Here is a 20,357-nt window from a genome sequence, read left to right as displayed (position 1 = left end):
TGGACTGTATATAGAATATCACATTTCTGAAGTAAAAATACACTATTATCACCTCTCTAGATACGTGTAATCCAGAGATCACAGGTTGTAAAATAGCCTCACCTGTGTCGTGACAATACTTTCAACACCTTCCGACAAAGCATTGTTCAGCTGTCAGCAACAAAGACTAAATAAAATAAAAACACCCATCTAGAATCTTATGGATTAGCACATTAATGAGAGACAAACTGGGTTGCTGGATGGGAATAATTTTACTTTCATTTGAACAAAGCACAGTGAGAGAAAGACAGAGGAGACTGTTCAGATCATTCTCACTGCTCTCACTGTGGAGCAGACTGGATGTAAAATATATATAAAGAATAAAGACTAATATTAATATTATTAGATAGTATTGAAATGCATTATATACAGTAAGTAATATGTATATCTGCCAAAAGCAAATAATCAGTCTGCCTGAAAAATAATGATTTATTCACAACATAATATTTACAGTACATCAATTCTATTTGCAAAAAAAGAACAGCGAAATTAATAGAATTTAAAGTTACGAGTATAAACAGTATAACAGTATAAAAGTGCCACACAGCCTTTCAAGTCATTAGGGGAGACAGAGGGTGTGCTGCTGGCTTCAAGACGGTACAAGTCAAGCTGCATCTAGGATTCAGTCTGGAACCGACAGTCCGAGGGAGAGGAGCAGGGTTGCCAGATCTCATGAGAGAAACAAGCAATCGAAGCGGGGAGCGGTGTCAGTCTTCAGACAGCAGCCGGTGGAAATGATCCTTCCTCCTCCAGCGTCTCCCGGAAATCCTCCTAAACACACACATACGAGAACACACACACACACACACACACACACACACACACACGAGAACACACACACACACACACACACACATACGAGAACACACACAGACACACACACGAGAACACACACACACACACACACACACACACACACACACACACACACACACACACGAGAACACACACACACACACACACACACACACACACACACACACACACACACACACACACACTAGACATCAATACCACAATAATCACAAGGAGTTTTATTCCATAGACTGATATCATGTGGAGTAACTATGAAGGTATAATCAAGGTAAATAATCATAGTTTCAGCAGCTGACCAGATGTTTGGAGAACAGGACTAGGGTTGCAACTACCGATTATTTTCATTATGGATTTATCTGTTGATTATTTTCTCGACGAATCAATTAGTCATTTGATCTATAAAATGGTGAAAAATGGCGATCACTCTTTTCCCCAAAGCCTAAGGTGACACCCTCACATGTAAAATGGTAAATTAACTGGATTTATATACTGTAGTGCTTTTTGGCAGTCTGACGACCGCTCAAAGTGCTTTACAGTAATGTCTACATTCACCCATCCATGCTCACATCACACACCGTCGCAATCTGCAGTCATGCAAGGTGCCAACTTCCAAAAATGGCCACTTGAGGCTGGCTGCAAAAGGGAGTCATTCCCCATTCACCTCATGTTAAAACGCCTGACTTTACAGCAGAAATAAACATGTTTACAGCCCTGGCTGGTACAAAAAACAGTTTTGGTCTCTATAGTTAAGTTCTAAGCCAACTGTATGGGGGGCGAAGTTCTATCTAATTCACCCGTTTAGAGTAAAATAGATGATAAAAAATAAAGGCTTGGGCGTGATTGACAGGTCGCCTGTCCAGTGATTGCGCAGCTCGCTGATCAAGGACCAATATCGCCCTTGACTATTTCTCAGAATTCAAAAAACATATTTTATTCATGGTAGGAATGGGCCTCTATCAAGAAAAATAAAGAAATAAAAATAAAAATAAAATAAATTAATAATAACAATAAAACAAAAATCATCCACAAATGAAACAAGCGGGTAATAAAGGTGATGTCATGTGATAGCAGTGACTCACAGTGGTAGCCAGTTGATCCAGGTAGGGGATGAGCCTCTGCAGCTCTGTGTCCTCCTGCGCTCCAGACCAGCTCGTGATGGGCATCGTGTTCCTCAGCTACAAAACAAAATAAAAATCACCCTCAATTCATACAAACGCTCTTCCCTCTGTACTGAGGTGAGATAAGAGGGAGTTACATTAGTACACCACCTCAAATACAAACGCTCTTCCCTCTGTACTGAGGTGAGATAAGAGGGAGTTACATTAGGACACCACCCCAAAAGGTCTCTTTAAAAAACACAATTGTAAGTCTTCATGTTTGGAATTCATCTTCTTAACATGACATTTTTCGAGCTGCAAACTGTGCTACAATTGTGACTGAGACGGATAAATGAAATTTAAAATCCCTGGAAACCAAAATCCACAAAAACCTTCTAACTATTAAATTTAGGGTCTTATGTTAGTAATTGTGTGCCTCAGAAAATGGTTGACATTACTTTCAACCCTAACCCCAAAAATCAACACTTTTCTACAAGGTCTGGATTTCCATTTCCTCATTGAAGAGAGCGGTGCGCGCGGTGCTAAAATGCATGATCTTATCACGTCATAAGATTTAATCGAATCACACGCATGCACGCACGCGCGCACACACACACACACAAGCGCTGTGCACTCGCAGCGGCAGAGATCTCTTCCTCTCTGTCAGTAGGCTATGCGCCGAGCAACACACGCACACACGCGCGCACGCACGCACGCACACGCACATGCACACACACACACACACACACACACACACACACACACACACACACACACACACACACACACACACACACACAATAAATAAAAATAATTAATAATAAAAAAATATTTCTGGTTTCCAGGGACTTTAAATTCTTGGTTGATACTAATTGAGTCCACATTAGGGCCACGGACCTCCATTTGATGAAATGTTGTCTCTCGGACCCAAATATGAGAATATTTGTATTGTCAGATATGATTTTGTCCAGAATTCCATCATGTGTATTGTAGGTAGAGAGATAACAGTGAAGCTATGATCAAACCAGTCGTTCTGATACATTCTTTAATTGTGTTAGCTTCTTGTAGGTGGGTTGAGTAGGTGGGTGTGGGTGCTTACATGGTATGGGTAGGTGTGGGGGGCATTGTCCAGGACCACCATCTTGGCCAGGTCTCTGCCCAGAACGCCCAGGTCCTTCACATAATGTCCCAAGACACAGATGCAGTCCTCCTGGGGCCTGTACTACAAAGCAAGATTAGTGGTTTAGCGAGGTAACTTCAGGTTTAAACCTGGTTTGGCCGTACTACAAAGCAAGTTAACTTCTTACCGACATATATTTCCATAGCAACTTATGCTTCACACTTAACCTGGTCCGCAGCAGGTTAAGTTGCAAGGATAAGATTAGACCTTAAATACACCGCCCACGAACCAATCAAATCAGCAGTTTGGAAAAATGGCCAACCCCTTTCTGGACGAGGAAGGAGCACAAATTGTAATGTTGAATTAACCAAGGACTAAAGCCTTGCACTTGTTGCAGGCTACATTTTAATTAAGCCCTACTTACCACTTTGGAATATGTTTTTATATATTCATTTTTGTGCTCTCAAGTAGCCTAGATACGTTGTTTGACCCCGCTGATCGATTGCAGCTGAATAGTGAGTGGAGACATATCACTAAACCGGCATAAAAAGGTTACATAAACGTCTCCAAAGCGCACGGTGCCGTGTGCGCAACGGAGCTGAGACTGACGTTGGGTTGGAATTGAAATGGTCATACAGCCTACTACATCTAAGCAATTTAATATGGGATCACCTGCACACAGGCGATCCCATATTAAGATGATTCATATCTAGGCTACTCCTGCATTTTGCAGCTGCAACTCTGTTGCTTTTGGCCTGTATGATGTGATTGAACTTCATATTTCCAGCATCATTATATGAAATATGGAGATATGCGACTCTGCTGACATTACAATAGCCATGTGACCACAAAATAGACTATTTTTTAAAAATGAAATCTATGCCCGCACATACCGTGTCGATTCAGTTCAGAAGCATTTATTTTATTTTATTATCATTCTTTTTTTTATTGATTAGCCTATAGGAATTATTCAATCAGTGCGACTAAACACATTGATTTTATTTTATTTTATTTTATTTTATTTGACGGTTACAAATTGAAATACAATATACTGAACAAAGTACAGACACGGATCATTATTATTCATTGAGCCTAAATGGTCTATAGCTACATACGGATTTTGGACTGAGATAGATTACACATTGCTTCCACAAAAGACTGTAGATAGAGAGCTGTAGATAGCCTACGAAACCGCTCTTCAAATAAATTACTGGTGTGGATAAAAGTGGTCACTTTAGACAGTCATTCGGAACAGTAATAATATCCAACGCAGATTTGTATTTGCGGTTTCATTCAATGAGGAAATAGGCGTGTCTGGCGCTGTCGGAGTTGGAGCAGTCCATATTGCACTCTGATTGGCAGTTGTTAAAAACCACGCCTCTTTTGCGGGCACGAGCTCCAGTGCACGGGCATTTTCATGTGCACGCGCTGTCAGCTTGATTAGAAAAACCTGGTTCGAGTTAACGAGTGCCAATCGACGTTCGTAGTACAAGTTAACTACAATCGAGCTGATCTGGTTTAGACAAACCAGATCAAGGGACAGATCCTGGATCTTCTAATACAACATTCGTAGTACAGGCCTCTGGTACAGACGGTACCTAGATAAAGACATAAACAACAAGTCACACAACATGCTGGACGCTTCAAGCTCATTTTACTGCTCAACTCATTAAAGTCGAGCTGAACCCGTTCGTCACGTGCGTCTGAGTCCGTTTTAGACTGAAAACAAATTGAGAGGCGGACCATATATGGTGTTGATGATTTGATTTGACAATTGTCGACTGGCTTTTGCATTGGTCAATCATGGCGTGTTCAACCCCCAAATCGAGTGGGATTCAGCGTGTTGTCGTGCTACGCGAGTGGGATCCGCAGAGTACCAGGCAGCCACCTGCTTCATGCGGAGCGAGCGGACAATCCGATGCATGGGTGCTGCCCGCCCGCCTGGAATCTCCGAGGGGCGACCCCTGACCACCACGCTCTCAAGCGCGCGCCATTTACGCTATTTCTGTAAATACGATATTCCTGGAATGCGCGTTTTAACGAGCCAGTTACATTTCTTTGCATTCTTAGAGATTATAGTTTTTGTTTTTTGTTCATGTTTCATACAATTGGCCAAGTTAGTAGTTAGTTTATGGGATAGGAATTCTGCCAGATGACAGGCACTAGGCGCCATTTTCTACTTCATTTGGAAGAGAAAATTATCCTGAAATGAAGATTTGATTGATAGCTGCATGTCATGATATGATTGGTTGAAATGGGGTAAAAATTTGATAGTACTAGGTGACATCAGCAAACTGTAGATTACTGTTATCAATGACATCTTGAAAAATGAACTTTTGATGTGAAAAAGTGTGAAAAACTAAAGAAATTATATTTTTGTGATTTTTTTGGCATACATTATTAAATAGGTGCACTGCATACCCAGGTATTTGAACTAAAAGAAAAGAAAAGTCATTTTTGGGTTCAGCTCGACTTTAACACATTCACTGGCAATGGCGAGTTGACTCGTCAAAAAAAATCCAACGGTTGACTGCCAATGACGAGTTGAGTCGTCAAAAAAAAACGGTGGGACGTGGATCAATGCCCCCCACGTCTCCTATAAAAATATTGGAGCCACCGAACGTGTACAACCCATTCCACCGACCCACTAAGTGGCGACAGTGCTCTCCCGACTAGAGGAAGGCAAGCAAAAAGCAGTGTGAGGAAGCCATTCTCATGAAAATGGATTGGCGAAAACGCTTTCGCTTTCGCGTTTGGGAGCTGGCGGGGGGGGATTGCAAATTTGCATAATAGATTATGGGTGCAAGACACTTTGAAACACGCAGCATAAATAAGACCAGAGTCGCAAAAGCTTCATCAAAGCTCTCAACCGAAAACCCAAGAAACGAGCGAGCCCATCCAGACTTGCCTAGCGGCCGCCAGCAGACAGGAGCAGCAGCAAAGCAGTGAGCCTGGTGACGGGAGGTTACAGCAGCAGCAGAAACGAGCTTGTGACACGCCCGCTGCAGCCAAGAAGAACACACACGGAGGGAGGAGTTTGAAGGAGAGGGGTGTTTCCTGCTGTTATGGAGGAAATTACTGTTCAAAACTATTGTTTAGATGTCTGACGTCTTACTGATGCCAAAAATGAATGGTTAAAGTGACTGTTCTATCGAATTTCACAAAAAGCTAATTATCTCAGCTTAAATTTTCAGACGCTGAAACCATGCTGTATTCAAGTGCTAATGCCTACATAACTACTAACTCTACAAACTAACTCTTTTAGACAGAGAAAGCACACATTCTATTAGTTCTTTTGAGATATTTTGTGTTCACAAAATCTTAGCAGAAAATAATCCTTGGGTCTTGAAAGATGAGCCAGAATCCTCAAAAAAACCCTCTGGCAGAAGCTACCTACAGTAAAAAAAAAACGGCTGGCAGTGAATGTGTTAAGAATGTTTACACGCATGCACACCAATATTGTCCACTATTATTCCCGTTAGTTATGGAATGGCATACTGTGGTTCTTTCCTGTCTGTGGGATGGGCGGACTATTTGTGTGTTTTTTCTTTTTAAAAGGGATTACGATTTTCATGTAAATAAATGTCTGTAAAGTCACTATATATCCTCAAGTGAGTTAACACAATGGTGATTAAGCCCATCGCCCATTGATGGAAGCCCTTGCATCTCTCTGTATTGCAACATTTATGAACTTGTGTCTGTGGCGACACTTTCCCCGCCCCCCAAACTAAAAAACAAAGATATCACAAGCGGCGCACAGTTCTTGACGTCTTTGTCATCACCCAGCACCCGCCAGAGAGGGTAGGCGGAGTCGAAGCAAGTTGCCGTTTCTGCGTTATTATGATCCCACTGGAGATTTGGGCAGAACACAACCTGCGCCCGCCTACGCAGCAGTCAAGCGTCAGGATTGGCCAGGAGCGAGCCTTTACAGGATCCATGAGCACCGCTGACCAACTTCTTCATTTGAGATGTGTGCGTGGATTATGAAGATTTGATTGACAGCTGCGTGGTTGGCGTCCAAGTGTTGCATTACTGCCCCCTACTGGCCAACTTAAATGTATTAAGAAGAAGAAGGAAAAAAACCTTCACGTCACATATGCACCACTGTGTGGATCTCATCTGCAATTACTGCTCATGGCCATAGGTGTTGTCAGAGACAAGAAAATGTAAATCTTCCGTATTATCACCTTAACTTTCAAATAAACCAAACCAAACCAAAATGACAATATTCTGAATTGTATACAGGTGAGCATATTCCGTTTGGATATTCTGAATTAGGCTTTAATGTAGCATTTTTTAAGACGTGGGATATGTTGATATTATTCTGGTTTTAGGAGCATTCTTTGGACAACAAGCACATTCAGAACATGCGTCTCAATCAGGGGGTTTTGATGACAGTTTGCGACAGACCTGGCCTCTTGCCTGAGGCGTGTGCGCAGGCGTCGACCAGGAAGGTCGCTTGTTGCAGCTGCTCGTTCGTTTCCGTGCTCTTTGTATTATTATTATTATTATCGCTCTTTTCTAACACTTATCGTGTGTATATATTGTGTAAATAGTGTATCCGCCTGTAACCATGCGGTTCAGAGGAATTTTTAACGTATTTTTGACCGGTTTACTGCTTCTACAATGTATCGCCTGGGGACAACAGCTGGCGCCAGGACATGTGGCCATTGTTTACAGCAGAGCACAGCTGCTGGAGCTCCGTTCGCCGGACGGCGAGTCGGTCCCAGCGCCGCTTATTCCGGAGGAACTGATAGAGAATGCACGGCGTGGTAGGAGGGGGAGAGGCAGGAGAGCGAGGCAGAGAAAAAACGAAGCCAGAAGAGAACGTCGGAGATTCAAGCCTAATCTCCCCTCGCTGATGATGGGCAACGTCAGATCGATATCGAATAAAATGGAGGAATTAACAGGTCTGGCGAGGACTCAGAGGGAATTTCGCGAGTGCAGCCTAATGTGCTTCACGGAAACCTGGCTAAATAAGGACATTCCGGACTGCAACGCATCTATTGATGGCTTCCAGACTATACGGGCAGACCGTGATAGCACTTCGAGCGGTAAAAGTAAGGGAGGTGGCCTTGCCATTCTTGTTAACAATAAATGGTGTAATCCGGCCCATATCAGCATTAAAGAACGCTCGTGCTCACCTGACACGGAGCTTTTAGCCGTGGGATTACGGCCATACTACGTACCTAGGGAATTCTCTCATGTGATTGTTGTGGCGATCTACATCCCACCTTCCGCTAATCCGATATCAGCGTGTGACATTATCCACAACGCCATTGCGGGACTCCAATCTAAGCACCCGAGTGCATTGATACTGATATCAGGAGATTTTAATCACGTGACTATGTCAAAGACACTGCCCAACTTTAAACAGTACGTGAGCTGTAGCACTAGGGGCGATAAAACTATTGACTTGATGTATACGCGAACGTGAAGGATGCTGCCTACTCTTCGTCACCCCTCCCCCCGCTTGGCCGCGCCGACCACAACCTAGTCTACCTCAGATCTAGATATACCCCGATGGTAAAAAAGCTGCCTGTATCCTCCAGGACAGTGAGGGTATTGTAACGTATCGGTGATACGCCAAAGAACGGAGCGTTGTAGTTGGTACAGGTTCTTTATTCACAGGCTTCTTTAGCTCCTAGCAGCTAGCTTCACAGAGCTAGCTCTACACACAACACCCGGTCTCGCTCACTCCATAGCTTGACTCCCCCGGCACAGCGGCCGCTGGTCCTATATACCCCGTTTCCCCTAGGAACGCACCCACACACATTAGTTCCTAGCTACAATCTAGACACTTCTCTTGTACATCACATTACAGGTAATACCTGGATTACCCGACACGTTACATACTCCTCACCCAACATTAGCTCAATGCCCACATTGACACCCACAACCCACACATATCCCCCTGTACCAAAACACACCACCCCACAACATTTTGTATTCCCCCAATTTGTCTCTTATTATTTCACTACTTCTTAATTTTCGTTCCACCACCACCATTTGCATTTCTTCTCATTTCTTCCCTCTTTTCCCATTCCTTAAATTCAACCCACATTTCAATTCTCTTTTTTTACACACATTTCAATTTACCAATAACCCCCACATTTACCTTATTTCGTTTTCCTCTTTTCTTTACACTCATCTTCAATTCAACCCACCTATAATTTCAGTTCGACAATAACCCCCAACATTTACATCATTCTTTTTTCATTACCTTCATTTAAACCTTTTTTTCTTATTCACATTATCCCACTTCACTTCAACCACTATTTCCATCCCCCCTTTTACAGCTTCTGTCCCCCCTGAAGTACATTACAGTCGACACAACTAAGGCAGTAGTCCTCTACGTCTCCCTTCATCTGTACCCAGTAGAAAACCCGACAAAGGCGGCTGAGTGTTTCTTCAGCCCCTCGATGCCCCTGACCCCTGCGGCCCCTGTGCGCCCCCCGTAGCGCCAGTCCCCGCAGGCAGCTGGGCACCACCACGACGCTGCCACTCTTTCCGCGCCCATCTAACCCCAGAATCCCCGACTCCCTCACCCTCAGGTCCGGAAACAACTCCCACAGTTCCTTCGTGGTACTTGAACACATGCACATCTCCTCCAGGCGAGGCCGGTATCCGGCCGCCACCCACCTGTACACCGGTCCAACGCTAGCGTCCTTCGCCTGTCTGCGTATCCACTCCTCCAGATCGACATCCTCCATAGTCACATTCTCATCCTCCCGGTCTTGCACTCGCTCGTCCTCCCGTCCCGCTCCCCCAGGGGGCGGCGTGTTGAGGACAGCAGGGCGGACACCATCGGCGTCGATCTCCACCTCGACTTTCTGCAGTGCAGCCGTGGGGGTTGTGTAGCGGCTTGGTTGGGCCGGTTCCTCCAGCGTTGACCTCTCTCGCTCCCCCGGGGACACGAGCGCCACTCCCCCGACTGTAACAGCACTGCAGGTGATGTCGCTCACTTCCCTCTGGCTGTTCAAAACGATCCCCGCTCCAGAGCAGCTAGCCTGGGCCGGATCAACAGTCACTCTCCTGCCCAGCACAATCGGCTCTGTACTGCCCCGCTGCTCCGCCGCTTGTTGCTCAGGCTGCTCCACTGCTTGTTGCTCGGGCTGCTCCCCCGGCTGTGTGTCTCTTCCAGCGTTCACACTCTTAGTGCAGTCTCTAGCTAAATGTTCAGGCGACCTGCACGTCCAACAAAGTCTCACCTGTCCACCGCCCGCACGTCTCTCCTCTCCCGCTGTTCTCCAGTCCTCGACAGCTTCTTGACATTCTCTGGCTAAATGTCCGATCGCGCCGCATGCCCAGCAGGCTCCCTGCTGTCCATGTCGTTGTCCCGCATACCCGGTCCGTCTCCCGGGCTCGCTTCGGCACCACCTCGCCACGTGGCCCGGTTCTCCACAGCTCCAGCACAGTCTATTTTGTGGCTCCTCCGTCCGCTTCTCTCCGTGCTGCGCGAGCTCTCGTAGCAGCTCCATAAGCCCCTCTGCCCAGGCTGGTATCGTCTCCAACAGCCGTCTGACTTCTTTCAACACACGGGCTTCCATGGCCGCCAGCGCCGAGCTGATCTCTGTCGTCAGCTCTTCTTTTCTCCCGTTCGCCGACAGGCATTCTTCTAATCGCACCATCACACGTGGCGCTCGTAGCAGCTAGCTCACACAGCTAGCTCGCTACCGCTAGTTCGCTCGAGCCTTTGATCTCCAACTTTTCTCCGCCGTTCCTCCTCACTCTCTCCCCTCTTGACCGAATCAGAGGCGCTACCGCTTTACTGCCTGACACCAATGTAACGTATCGGTGATACGCCAAAGAACGGAGAGTTGTAGTTGGTACAGGTTCTTTATTCACAGGCTTCTTTAGCTCCTAGCAGCTAGCTTCACAGAGCTAGCTCTACACACAACACCCGGTCTCGCTCACTCCATAGCTTGACTCCCCCGGCACAGCGGCCGCTGGTCCTATATACCCCGTTTCCCCTAGGAACGCACCCACACACATTAGTTCCTAGCTACAATCTAGACACTTCTCTTGTACATCACATTACAGGTAATACCTGGATTACCCGACACGTTACAGTATGGTCAGAGGAGGGAACTGAGGCGCTTAGAGCCTGCTTTGAGGTAACGGACTGGCAGGCACTCTGTGACCCACATGGAGAGGATATAGATGGAATCACAGAGTGCATTACGGACTACATAAACTTTTGTGTGGACTGCAACATACCCACAAAGGTAATAAAATGTTTTCCAAACAACAAAGCTTGGGTAACTAAAGACATTAAGGCCATCCTGAACGCCAAGAAAAGTGCATTTAGGTCGGGGGACAGAGACAGGATCAGAGCCATCCAGGGAGAACTGAAAGCGAGCATTAGAGTAGCTAAAGAGTGCTATAGGGCAAAGCTGGAGGCAAAGCTTCAGCAGAACAATATGAGAGAGGTGTGGAGAGGTGTGAGAGCCATCACGGGCTTTAACAAAGCAGGGGGCGGGGGGGTGGAGGGGGGGGGGTTGATCGGGCCAATGAATTGAATCTGTTTTTCAACAGGTTTGATGCAGCTGGCCCGGGTGCCCCCTCCCCCGACTCTCCTGACTCTCCTGACGGCTGCATTCCAACAGCAGCCCCCGCCACACGGCTCTCCCCCCCCCCCCCGCCCTCTCTCTGGCTCCGGCTGATGGCCCACTTGATGGCCCCCCTCCCCCCCCCCCTCATACCCCGTCACCCAGAGACTAGGTCATATCCCCCCCCCCTCCCCCAAAGGGCTTCAGAGCTGAGGATGCCACCCCCCCCCCCCCCACCCACGCTGACCATCACAGCGGACCAGGTGAAGAATCAGCTGATGAGACTACACACGAGAAAAGCAGCTGGCCCGGATGGCGTCAGCCCTATGGTGCTCAAAGCCTGTGCCCCCCAGCTGTGTGATGTACTGCAGCTGATCTTCAACAAGAGCCTGAGTCTCCAAAAGGTCCCCGTGATGTGGAAAACGTCCTGTATCGTTCCTGTACCGAAAAAGCCAAGACCCAGCGGCTCCAATGACTACAGGCCGGTAGCTTTGACGTCCCACATCATGAAGACCCTGGAGAAACTCGTCCTGCAGCAGCTCAGGCCTATAGTCAAATCATCCCTTGACCCCCTCCAGTTCGCCTACCAGCCCCGACTGGGAGTGGAGGACGCGGTCATCTACCTGACCAACCGTGCCTACGCTCACCTGGACAACCCAGCCAGCACTGTGAGAGTCATGTTCTTTGACTTCTCCAGTGCGTTCAACACCATCAGGCCGGCTCTACTGGGCGAGAAGCTGACGGCGATGCGAGTGGATGCCCCCCTGGTGGCCTGGATTGTGGATTACCTGTCTGGCAGACCACAATATGTGCGCTTACAGAACTGTGTGTCAGACAGAGTGGTCAGTAATACTGGAGCTCCACAGGGGACGGTCTTCTCTCCCTTCTTCTTCACCATCTACACCACGGACTTCACCTACCTGACTGAGTCTTGCCACCTTCAGAAGTTCTCTGACGACTCTGCGATAGTGGGATGTATCAAAAATGGTGACGAAGATGAGTACCGGGATGTGGTGGCCAACTTTGTCACATGGTGTGAGGAGAACCACCTGCAGCTCAACGTGTCAAAGACAAAGGAGCTGGTGGTGGACCTGAGGAGGGTCAAGGCTCCGGTGACCCCTGTTTCAATCCACGGGGTCAGTGTTGACATAGTGGATGATTACAAGTACCTTGGAGTGTACATTGACAACAAACTGGACTGGGCTAAGAACTCTGATGCACTCTACAAAAAGGGGCAAAACCGTCTCTACTTTCTGAGAAGACTGAGGTCCTTCAACGTCTGCCGGACCATGCTGAGGATGTTCTATGAGTCGGTAGTGGCTAGTGCCTTCCTCTATGCTATTGTGTGCTGGGGCAGTAGGCTGAAGGCGGCGGATGCCAACAGACTTAACAAACTGATCCGTAAGGCCAGGGACATTGTGGGGCTGGACCTGGGCTCTCTGACTGCGGTGTCAGAGAAGAGAACGTTATCCAGGCTACGCTCCATCATGAGCAATGTCTCGCACCCACTCCACGGCGTGCTAGTCAAACACAGGAGTACATTCAGTGAGAGACTGATTCCACCTAGATGCAGCACGGAGAGGCACAAGAAATCATTCCTGCCTGTGGCCATTGGCCTATTTAATGCCTCTCTTAAAAGAGCACCTCGGAGACGCTCAGTCTCCCTGAGATTGAGCCAGCCGATAGGCTAACTAGAAATGTGTCTGGCTGAGCCACGTGTAAAGTATAGGGCAAGCCGAATAATAATACATGTTTCAGTGTGCAATAATTTAGATAGGTTACTATTTAGATAGGTTTAGTAGGTTGTACTACTTTGCTCCTATCGCAGTAATACTGGTTAACGTTTATACTGTTTATACTGTTTACTCCATGCTATGTTGTGTTGTTGTTTCTTCTATTCTGCTTATTTTACTATTGCACTACTACTGTGTATTTATTTTAGGATATGTGTGTTTTGTGAACGAGCAGCTGTGATTTGTCCCAATTTCCCCCCGGGGATTATTAAAGTCTTTCTGATTCTGATTCTGATTCTGATTCACAGTCAGCTACAGTAGCTATGTGCTTGTAAACAAACCAACTAGCCAGAGATGCATCCCCGAAAGAAAAGCCCACTTTTCTGGTGGGAAGGAGAAACCCTTTCAGCCATTATGAAAGACTTGGATATCAACAGGTTTTCATTATGAAAGACTTGGATATCAACAGGTTTTCATTATGAAAGACTCGGATATCAACAGGTTTCTGGATATGTGCAAATATCCCAACGCGGACCTTTTCAAGAAGGTGTTTGAACGCATGAAAGGTGGAGTCTTTTTTCGGAGTAAGGGCAAAAACTTGAATATTTTGTGTGTGTAAACGTAGTCAGTGACTGTAATTCAGACTGGATAAATCCCAGACGCTGACGAGGCAAATTACAGGGAAAAAATAGCAAGAAGCACCTCGACTAACAGGAAGACACGGACGCAGAAGGGTTCACTGTAACTGATAAACCTGATGGAGTGTGAGTCTCTGTGTGGTGGAAAACTTTGATGAAACACAGGTGTAACTGATAAACCTGACGGAGTGTGAGTCTCTGGCCCAATCCCAAACCACTCCCTACTCACTACCACTTCACTACCGAGTGCCACTCCAAATGGAGTTCCACTCGCAGCTGTAGAGGGCACTGCTGATTAAGGGGAGAGGCATAAAAGAGAAGCCGAACAAGTGAGACGCCCTCGCTACCTTACCGGAAACAGGAAGGAGCCGTCACCATGGAGACGGACAGACGCGTTGCCTGTGTCATGCTGTTCCACAATAGACGTGATTTCAATGGGGCGTCTATGATTTAGCTCTCATATAGCCGGCTAATGTATAGACCTATTTTAGACCAAGCAGTAAATACATTATTAAAATGAATAATTAGCAGTAAATACAAAAATATACACTAGAGAAGTCCTCCACGTTAGCATAAAAGGTAATTTATCTGAGCACAAGATTTTAACGTTATGTCTATGCTTAGCTCTCATTTAGCCCAGGATAATGTTGTCTATGCATAGACATGTTTTAGACTACACACAAAATGTATATATTTTTTAATTAATAACCATCCACAAATATGAAAAAGACACACATGGGCTACAAAATAAAGCTTCTAAGTCCTTTTCGCTGAGCGTTATTGCGGTGTTTATTTTTTCGATTTTTCAGAAATTCGCTTCCGACGCGTCGGAACACATCTGTGGATTGACAGGTGGGTCAAAACTCGCATCGCAATTTCGTGCTGTATATTCGCATCGCTCTTGACTGTGTTTATTAGGTCTATGCTTAGCTCTCATTTAGCCACTTTGTCTTGAATACAGTAGCCTATACCCTCTCAATTGTGGACTAATAACTCGACATATTCCATGATTTAGTTTGAGATGTAAAGTCACTATGAGGGAAATAAAGGTACGTGTTTGATCTAAAATACTTGGAAGAAGTAGACGGAACTAACTTACACTTGAATGGTGTTTCCTCCGGACGTAGTTTCTGCAGCAACCGTCGGCGAGCCTGCACCAGTGCAGACTCGCTGTTTAAGGGTTTGACAAGCCGCCTGCACTCAGTAGGAATTGGTTTGGGACGCCCTTAATATGGCGGACCTACGCGTGAACGCGCAAACGGAGGGGTAGTGGATAGGGTTAGGGGATAGGGGCTGGTTTGGGATTGGGCCTCTGTGTTGTGGAAAACTTTGATGAAACACAGGTGTAACTAATAAACCTGACGGAGTGTGAGTCTCTGTGTTGTGGAAAACTTTGATGAATGACTTTGATGGTGTACGCGGATGTGGGGAAGACGCACCGAAACAGCTTCTGGTCGGGGTCCAGGATGTCCAGGATCTTCTCTGCGTACTGCTTCTTGGCTGTCGTGTAAACAAACATCTGGAACACAAACAAACAGCAGCTGAAAACATCCCACCCAGAGCAGAGCGCTAACACGCTTTACCACAGTTTATTTGCATGTATAAAGACGATAAGATAAGCCGCACAGAAAGATACTGTGAGAGCAAAAGTTCAATCACCTTACATTTACCGTTTGTGTAGAGAGACAAAAGAAATGGGGGAAATGCCTATAATATTATTCAGTCACTATATATATACCGTAAATTTCGGACTATAAGCCGCGGCTTTTTCCCCGTTTTTTGGCCCCTGCGGCTTATATAACGGTGCGGCTTATCTATGGATTTTTTCAGCAAAAATAAAAATAAAAAACGGAATTCTCTCTTCTTTAGCACTCTTTCTAACTATAAATCCACTTCTGTTTTAATTTCCTCTCTTGCCCTCTTTTCACCACACCGCGGACACTGTGTGCACTGTAAAAAAAAACACAGGTGGTGTTGTGTTATGTTGTTTTGTTGAAATGTTAATAAATGGGAGCTTCCTCAAACAGCCATCTCTTTCCCGACAATCCCCTCTGTGCACGAACCCTTACATATGGTAATTAAACATTAAAACAAAAAACAAAACAAAAAAAAAAACATTAAAACACCCGCGGCTTATAGTCCGGTGCGGCTTATATATGTAACAAACAGGCAATTTTGCTGCTGCGGCTTATACTCCGGTGCGGCTTATAGTACGGAAATTACGGTATATATATATATATATACATATTCTGATGAATATTGTCACTGAAAACATACAGACAGAAAGCACTTGCTTGTCCAAAGAAAACTCTATTGTAGTGTAGTCACAGGAACCAGGCAGCTTCATTTTAAATATATTCAAAACTCGTTTTCTTGGGCGTGAAACTTACCTCGTAGATCTTTGCCATGGACTGCAGGAACTCCATCACATGCGGCCGCAGGACCATGTATACCTGATGAGAAGATGAGGGAGTCGATAAATAAAGTCCTGTACCATAATGAATGCATATATATTCTACATTTTCTCCTTAGTTCCTCCTTGTTCACCTAGCACTTCAGTCACACAAATATTTGACTAAATCTATTTTCAGGGTATATGCAGGAATCCCAAAGTTAAATTCACAACCTTTTAAGATTATAGAATCTGCTGCACAAAACACCCTTAAATCTTGTGCTTATGTTTTCCTTAAAATGTTTAGCCTTATTGAGAAGATTTAAGGGTGTTTTGTGCAGCAGAATCTATTTTATGGACACCTTAACTCTGACTCTAAGGGAAATCTTAACCTAAGGTGCTTTTTGTGCAACTGGGCCCAGGACTACATTTCCCACAAGCACCGCTGTCCCTCTCACACACACACACATGCAAGTCAGCAGCAGCAACAAACTAACAAGCTGTACTAACAAAGAACATTCAATAAATCAGGCAAAACAGGGGGCAGCTGAGGATCAACAGCTTTTTCCTCACTTTCCTGCGAGCGTTTGTCTGATTCACATCGCTTGTGATCAGCAAGTTACGTTCAAAATGTAATATACTACATATTACTAGTTACTTTCATTTGAAAGTAATAAGTTACTTTACAATATTTCTGTATGTGTAGAGTAACTTGTTACTTATTACACTACTTTTGCATTACTTTGACCAAAACAACAGCAGCAGCAGAATGACATCGCCACCCCGGAACCATCCCGAAAAATAATTTCAACCACCTTGAAGTCAGTGTAAACAATCCAACATTCTAAATGTTATTCTTTTCCTTTGTTATTGTCATCTATAGTGGTTATTTGCATAAAAACTCAGTTTGATTAGGAAATGATTGTATCTTTATTTAAACATGTGCTTTGATTTAATAAAATGTAACTCAATTTGTAACTTGAGTTACTTGACAAAGTAACTGGTATAATATTACTGAAATCCTATAAGTAATAAGTTATATTACTGAGTTACTGCTAAAAGTAATATATTACATGTAATATGTTACTTTCGTAATGAGTTACCCCCAACACTGCTTGTGATAGGAGGAAACATCAAAGAGGCACACTGTTGATGTGCCACAGCCTCACCTTGTACTGGTGGTGGTGGTGGAAGGTGGTGTGGAAGGAGTGCTCCGCCTCCTCGATCACGTTCAGCGAGCTGAACATCAGGGTTTCATCCTGCAGGCACAGAGACAGAGTCACCTTATAGTTAGTCTCAATGCCAGACCCATGAGAGTTCTTATGCTGATACACTATGTTACTGCATGCTGCAGATCTCTCTCTGGGTCTGATACACTACGTTACTGCATGCTGCAGATCTCTCTCTGGGTCTGATACACTACGTTACTGCATGCTGCAGATCTCTCTCTGGGTCTGATACACTACGTTACTGCATGCTGCAGATCTCTCTCTGGGTCTGATACACTACGTTACTGCATGCTGCAGATCTCTCTCTGGGTCTGATACACTACGTTACTGCATGCTGCAGAGCTCTCTCTGGGTCTGATACACTACGTTACTGCATGCTGCAGAGCTCTCTCTGGGTCTGATACACTACGTTACTGCATGCTGCAGATCTCTCTCTGGGTCTGATACACTACGTTACTGCATGCTGCAGAGCTCTCTCTGGGTCTGATACACTACGTTACTGCATGCTGCAGATCTCTCTCTGGGTCTGATACACTACGTTACTGCATGCTGCAGATCTCTCTCTGGGTCTGATACACTACGTTACTGCATGCTGCAGAGCTCTCTCTGGGTCTGATACACTACGTTACTGCATGCTGCAGATCTCTCTCTGGGTCTGATACACTACGTTACTGCATGCTGCAGAGCTCTCTCTGGGTCTGATACACTACGTTACTGCATGCTGCAGATCTCTCTCTGGGTCTGATACACTACGTTACTGCATGCTGCAGAGCTCTCTCTGGGTCTGATACACTACGTTACTGCATGCTGCAGAGCTCTCTCTGGGTCTGATACACTACGTTACTGCATGCTGCAGAGCTCTCTCTGGGTCTGGGACACTATGTTACTGCATGCTGCAGAGCTCTCTCTGGGTCTGATACACTACGTTACTGCATGCTGCAGAGCTCTCTCTGGGTCTGATACACTACGTTACTGCATGCTGCAGATCTCTCTCTGGGTCTGATACACTACGTTACTGCATGCTGCAGATCTCTCTCTGGGTCTGATACACTACGTTACTGCATGCTGCAGAGCTCTCTCTGGGTCTGATACACTACGTTACTGCATGCTGCAGATCTCTCTCTGGGTCTGATACACTACGTTACTGCATGCTGCAGATCTCTCTCTGGGTCTGATACACTACGTTACTGCATGCTGCAGAGCTCTCTCTGGGTCTGATACACTACGTTACTGCATGCTGCAGATCTCTCTCTGGGTCTGATACACTACGTTACTGCATGCTGCAGAGCTCTCTCTGGGTCTGATACACTACGTTACTGCATGCTGCAGAGCTCTCTCTGGGTCTGATACACTACGTTACTGCATGCTGCAGAGCTCTCTCTGGGTCTGATACACTATGTTACTGCATGCTGCAGAGCTCTCTCTGGGTCTGATACACTACGTTACTGCATGCTGCAGAGCTCTCTCTGGGTCTGATACACTACGTTACTGCATGCTGCAGAGCTCTCTCTGGGTCTGATACACTACGTTACTGCATGCTGCAGATCTCTCTCTGGGTCTGATACACTACGTTACTGCATGCTGCAGATCTCTCTCTGGGTCTGATACACTACGTTACTGCATGCTGCAGAGCTCTCTCTGGGTCTGATACACTACGTTACTGCATGCTGCAGATCTCTCTCTGGGTCTGATACACTACGTTACTGCATGCTGCAGAGCTCTCTCTGGGTCTGATACACTACGTTACTGCATGCTGCAGATCTCTCTCTGGGTCTGATACACTACGTTACTGCATGCTGCAGAGCTCTCTCTGGGTCTGATACACTATGTTACTGCATGCTGCAGATCTCTGTCTGGGTCTGATACACTACATTACTGCATGCTGCAGAGCTCTCTCTGGGTCTGATACACTACATTACTGCATGCTGCAGAGCTCTCTCTGGGTCTGATACACTATGTTACTGCATGCTGCAGATCTCTCTCTGGGTCTGATACACTACGTTACTGCATGCTGCAGAGCTCTCTCTGGGTCTGATACACTACGTTACTGCATGCTGCAGATCTCTCTCTGGGTCTGATACACTACGTTACTGCATGCTGCAGAGCTCTCTCTGGGTCTGATACACTACGTTACTGCATGCTGCAGAGCTCTCTCTGGGTCTGATACACTACGTTACTGCATGCTGCAGAGCTCTCTCTGGGTCTGGGACACTTTCCCTCAGAGGGCTGGCAGTGGTTATGGGAGGGAACCGTTCACTTGGCCAGTCATATGCCAGTAATGGATTCAGTCCTCTCCAATCAGGATCTCTCTCATCGGTGCTACGACCCGTCACTAATTTAATTTCAACCCGCCTTAAAAACCAGCAGTGGCTGTGAAGTGGCACAGACTCATTTATGTAGTATGTGGAGCGCAGCGATTCAACGTATGTTTGAGTCTGGGGAGAGACTACCTTATAGTAGGAAACCAAGATGGCTTTCTGTACTGTAATGATGTACGTAGCCTGGTAAACCAGCCGCGGTCACAGGAACTCACATTTCATTTGGTTCTGCGGGACCATCTGGCCTCAAGCAGAAACTGCAAAGTGGAAGAGCCAATCAGCGACTGCACAAGTTGGCCAATCAGGAACGCCACTAGCACTGCACTAACAAAACAATAATGGCCGCCTCCTTGCCTGATCGTCTCGAGGAGTAATGTTAATGTTTGTCGAGTTTAAGCAGCCATAAAGTGCAGTTATTGCATA

At 45.9% G+C, this 20,357-nt stretch overlaps 1 protein-coding gene across 1 annotated transcript in view; it reads right to left on the bottom strand.

Moving 5' to 3' along the window:
• Nucleotides 1–462: 462 nt before the first annotated feature.
• LOC310771168 (CTD small phosphatase-like protein 2-A) overlaps nucleotides 463–20,357 on the bottom strand; it is a gene marked incomplete at its 5' end in the record, with an annotated part of 23,961 nt that continues 4,066 nt past the window's right edge. Inside the window, 6 exons of the mRNA XM_083663828.1 lie at nucleotides 463–810; nucleotides 1,935–2,030; nucleotides 3,052–3,169; nucleotides 15,435–15,514; nucleotides 16,386–16,448; nucleotides 17,557–17,646. Coding sequence (XP_083519954.1) covers nucleotides 754–810; nucleotides 1,935–2,030; nucleotides 3,052–3,169; nucleotides 15,435–15,514; nucleotides 16,386–16,448; nucleotides 17,557–17,646 — 504 coding nt within the window. The 3' untranslated portion in view covers nucleotides 463–753. The remainder of the gene's footprint in view (nucleotides 811–1,934; nucleotides 2,031–3,051; nucleotides 3,170–15,434; nucleotides 15,515–16,385; nucleotides 16,449–17,556; nucleotides 17,647–20,357) is intronic.

Source organism: Poromitra crassiceps (assembly GCF_964638095.1).
Source record: "Poromitra crassiceps genome assembly, contig: HAP1_SCAFFOLD_385, whole genome shotgun sequence".
In the NCBI taxonomy this organism is placed as follows: domain Eukaryota; kingdom Metazoa; phylum Chordata; class Actinopteri; order Beryciformes; family Melamphaidae; genus Poromitra; species Poromitra crassiceps.
This window is presented reverse-complemented; position numbering and strand designations above follow the sequence as displayed.